Genomic DNA, 4,200 nt, shown 5'->3' on the forward strand with positions numbered 1-4,200 from the left:
GAGTAGGAGCCGGGCAGGTTCTGGCAGCGTGCTGCCCCGCAGGTGCCCGGGTCTGCACACTCGTCCACGTCTGTGGGAAATGGGCAGGGAAGGCCGGCCCAAAGTCACTGGGACTAGCCCGGCTGGCGGGGGAGCGGCTGGCGTCTGCTCCACGGGGCCACACACTGCCCACCCTCCCTTGCCCGACCCCCAGCTCTGGGCCCAGGGTGCACGAGGGCATTTCTGACCAAGGGCCTGATTGAGAAAACCGATAGATGCCATGGCTGGATGGGCACTGCTGGGCCACGTGGACCGAGCCCTGGCTGGATGGCTTCTGGAATGACCATGACTGCCTGTGGACTGTGAAGAACCACCCCATCTGGCCAGCCCCGGGGCTGTCCGGACCAAAGTCCCACCCACAGTGAACTGCCCACGTGTCTCAAGTACTCGGTTTCTGCTGCAGGACTGCACGGTCCCGGACATGTGTGTTCTCCTGTGCACCAGGAGCCTGCTCAGGGCAAGCCCAGCAGGAAGACACCTCATAGCAGCAGGTCTGCACTCAGACGTCTCAGACACCCAAGAGCCAGGGTGTCTTCACGGGCTTTCTGGCCGGTTGGGCAGGACAAGGGAGGGTGCAAGGGGAGGGAGCCCTGTGGTCAGGGCGAGGGCAGACTGGAAGGGGATACTGTGGCATTTGGACACAACCGGGTCATCGAGGCTGAGAATAGCAGATGACAAAACTGGAAGCTGTTTCTGGAAAGTGGGGACCAGACGGTCCAGTCTTGCCTAGCCCTGCAAAGGGGGGTCACTCTTCTGCAGCCATGGCACGCCTGGGCCAAGGGCGGCGCACATAACTCCAGTGACTTTCGGGGCTGTCCTCAGGGCCTCCCGGCCTGACCACCGTGAGCCATGCCCTCGGGCCCAGGCTCTGCCACGGGCCACAGGACTGGAGGCGTCGCAGCCCCCGAAGCAGAAGCAGGCCCTCAGCCCAGGGAGTGCTGGACAGTTCCCATGGCCACGCAGGCCCGGCTTGCATCTGCAGGTCTGAGGGACGGCCCTAGGGCCAACCACGGTGGGAGGGTGGGGCGGCAGGCAGCCTTACCTTTGCAGGCCCGGCCATCGGGGGCAAGCGCAAAGCCGCTGTGGCAGCTGCAGTGGAAGCTGCCTGGCTGGTTGCGGCACACCTGGCTGCAGCCCCCGCTGTGCTGGCTGCACTCGTCGACATCTGGCAGAGAGCAGGGCCTGCACTCACGCCGCCCGCCACGGGTCCCGCAGCCAGGGGACAGCGGGCAGGCACCGGCGTAGTGGCGACCCACTGGGTTCAGCTCTGCCCACTGGAGGGTGCACGGGAGGGCGAGGGAGATGACCAAGCTTGTGGCCAGAGCCTCACGCCCGCTGGGCCCACGTGGCCAGGGCAGGGCCACCACCAGAGTCGGGGGTTGGGACCCAGTCTGTGGGTTCCTCGGGGAGGTCAGGGGCGACATTACCCCCTTAACCAGGTGGTGCGGGCCTCCCACCCACCCCCAGCTGCTCCCCTCCTCTGAGGAGCCTCTGGCTGTATGACCAATACATGCTCCTTGGGGGGGAGACAGAGGGGGCCGGGGGGTCCGAGGCCAGGGAGGGAGGCTCTCCCAGGTCCCAGCCTCACCTGTGTCACAGAGCCGGCCCCTCCAGCCGGCCTTGCACAGACAGAAGAAGTTGCCCATGAGGTCCTGGCAGGCCTGGGTGCCCGCCTTGGTGCAGGGGTTCGGGGTGCACTGGTCTGGCAGACCTGAGTGAGGACATGAAGGAGAAGACCACACAAGCTGACCACCAAGCCCCTAGGCAGCAAGGAATGGGGCAGGACCTTGGGGCAGCCAGCCCGGAGCTGGGCAGACGCTGGGGTGGCACTGGCATCCCCCCCGGCCCAGGTGCCCGGACACAGTTCTCGCCTCTGGGCAGGGGCGGGATGGGACAGTTGGCCAGGCCTGGGCTGGTTCCAGGAAAACCCCATCAGCAGATGGGAGGGGGCTGCTGGGGCCCAGGGACGGGTCCGCAGCTCAATCCTCCCAGGGAGCTGCCAGGCAGAACCACCAGTTCTGGGGCTTCTGAGGGTCCGTGCTGCCCACCCAGACCCAGCAGAACTGCTGGCCACTCCCCAGGTACAGCACTGGGAGCTCGCAGTGGAGGGGCCCAGACGGGCCAGGCTACACTCAGGTACCTCCGAGTGGTGGCGAGGCCGGGTGTGCGCCCACTCCTCCTTCGCAACCCAGGCCGAACTCCAGGGAGAGAGCAGGGAGCGTGGAGGTGGCTGATGCTCACAGGGTGGCAGTGGGGCAATTCGGGCTCTGTGGTCGGAGGGTGCCCCTTCCCTGCCTGCAGGGCCCTCTCCATGTGAGACGCTTTCAGGAACATACACCCGGGACACGGCTGCCACGGAGGCAGCAGAAGGGCAGAGCGAGCGGCCAACTGAGGAAGAGCCGTCGCTTCTCCAGAGCGCGAAGACGCTTTCAGCCCAGCAGACACCACCGGCCGCGAGCTTGGCCCAGGGTGCTGTGGAGGTGCAGGTCGGCGGGCAGAGGGCCATCAGTCTGAGCAGACAGGTCTGCGGGTGCTGTACCCCAGGGCTGCCACCACGGTCCACTGAGACTCGTGGCAGGTGGCTGTCTCCTGGGCCTGGTCCGCCTCCCCCTTAGACACGTGTCCTGACCTCAGTCCTGAGCTCTCGCCATGCCGCGGCTCGGTCCACGTGGGGCTGTGACTGTCTCTGGGCCCGCGGGCCGTCTGTGCCTTTCTGTCCCTGCTCCCCCGTGAGCTATCGGCCCCTCCCGTGGACAGTCGCCTTCCACACTCCAGACGCAGGGGCTCTACCTCATCTGGGGTGCTGTGGCCTGGTGCCGAGGCCGGGCTGTGTCTCCAGGGGGACTCCAGATGGCCTGGTTCCCGAGTCTGTTCTGTTCTGGGAGAGGGTGAGGGGCGCGGCCCTGCTGCCAGCCTGTGGTCACCCTGGCCCACGGGCTGTCAAGGCGCCCTGACCCAAGCTCTGGCAGACCATGCCGGGGACCCAGCCGAGACCCAGTCCTCCCCACACGCCTCCAGCACCAGCATTCCATGGCTGCCTCACTGTCCCGTGGCCCTTCCCATGGGCCACACAACCACAGAGCTGCCACCAACCTCTGTCCTTTCCTGTCTATGAGGAAACAGGTCCCGAGAGCCCTGTGACAGCCCGAGAGGTATCGCTAACACTCAGGGGACCGAGGGACAGTCCAGCCCGCTCACGCCCCTCCTCACGGCGTCTCGGGCCCCTGCACTACTGCTCCAGCTCCTCTGCCAGAGGCCACTGTCCCTTCGCCACCACGCCACCCTGACCTTAGGCCTGGTGGCTGGGAGAGTGTGGAGCAAGCCACGGCCGCTCGCTCCGTTCCCAGGGTCCTCCTTCGGGCCGAGCCTTGGTTCGGCCGTGGCCCAGCCTCCCCTGGACCCTGCCCGATTGTGACCCTCCGTGCACTCTCATAGTCCACCCTCGTGCGCGGGTCACAGCCAGCTGAGGCTGGTGCAGGCGTTGGCGAGCCCACACAACCCACCGTCACTGTCAGGCCGTCACTGTGACGCCCGTACCCTGAAGCAGGATGACTGGGCCTGGTGGCAAGCCAGGAAGGAGCGGTGGGCGGGACGTGTCCTCCAGGTGCCCAGGCCAGCAGTCTCAGGGCAGGAAGGTACAGAGACATGGGCTGAGGGCTCAAGCCAGGGCGGGACCCTCAGAGCCAAGCCTGACCCCAGGGCAGTGGCCGAGGCCGGAAGGAGCTGTACAGGAAGGGCACTCTGCGTGGCCAGGTCTGGCCCTCCAGTTACTCTGGAGCACCATACATCCGACTCGAGGCTGGGAGCCCGACCTTGAACCGGCCTAGAACAGGGACTACTCCTGCCCACAGGGCTGAGGGACAACTTTGGCATGTCTCCTACAGCGGAACTGAGATTCCCACATGCCTCGGGCCGACCGCACACACCCATTCTAGCCCACAGGTGTCTGTCTCCCTGCCAGGAAGTCATCTCTAGAACAACGGGAGACAGCGGCACCCAAGGGCCGAGCTCAGCTGACTCCCGTGGAATCCGCACCCGCCAGGCCACCCCTGGGCATGCCCAGCATAAGGGCTGCCTGGGCCCAGGGTGCAGTCTCAGGCGGTGTGTGTGCAGGAGAGAGGGCTCGTCATGGCTGGCCGACAGCCATGCTGAGGGTGCGGC

General features: G+C 66.4%; 1 protein-coding gene across 1 annotated transcript in view; it reads right to left on the minus strand.

The window, feature by feature from the left end:
* GAS6 (growth arrest specific 6) overlaps positions 1-4,200 on the minus strand; it is a gene marked incomplete in the record, with an annotated part of 39,562 nt that overhangs the window by 17,176 nt on the left and 18,186 nt on the right. Inside the window, 3 exon segments of the mRNA XM_027776193.1 lie at positions 1-70; positions 1,082-1,204; positions 1,628-1,750. Of these exon segments, the coding sequence (XP_027631994.1) occupies positions 1-70; positions 1,082-1,204; positions 1,628-1,750 (316 nt within the window).

This window comes from Tupaia chinensis, unplaced genomic scaffold, assembly GCF_000334495.1.
Source record: "Tupaia chinensis unplaced genomic scaffold, TupChi_1.0 Scaffold000644_1, whole genome shotgun sequence".
Classification (NCBI taxonomy): Eukaryota; Metazoa; Chordata; class Mammalia; order Scandentia; family Tupaiidae; genus Tupaia; species Tupaia belangeri.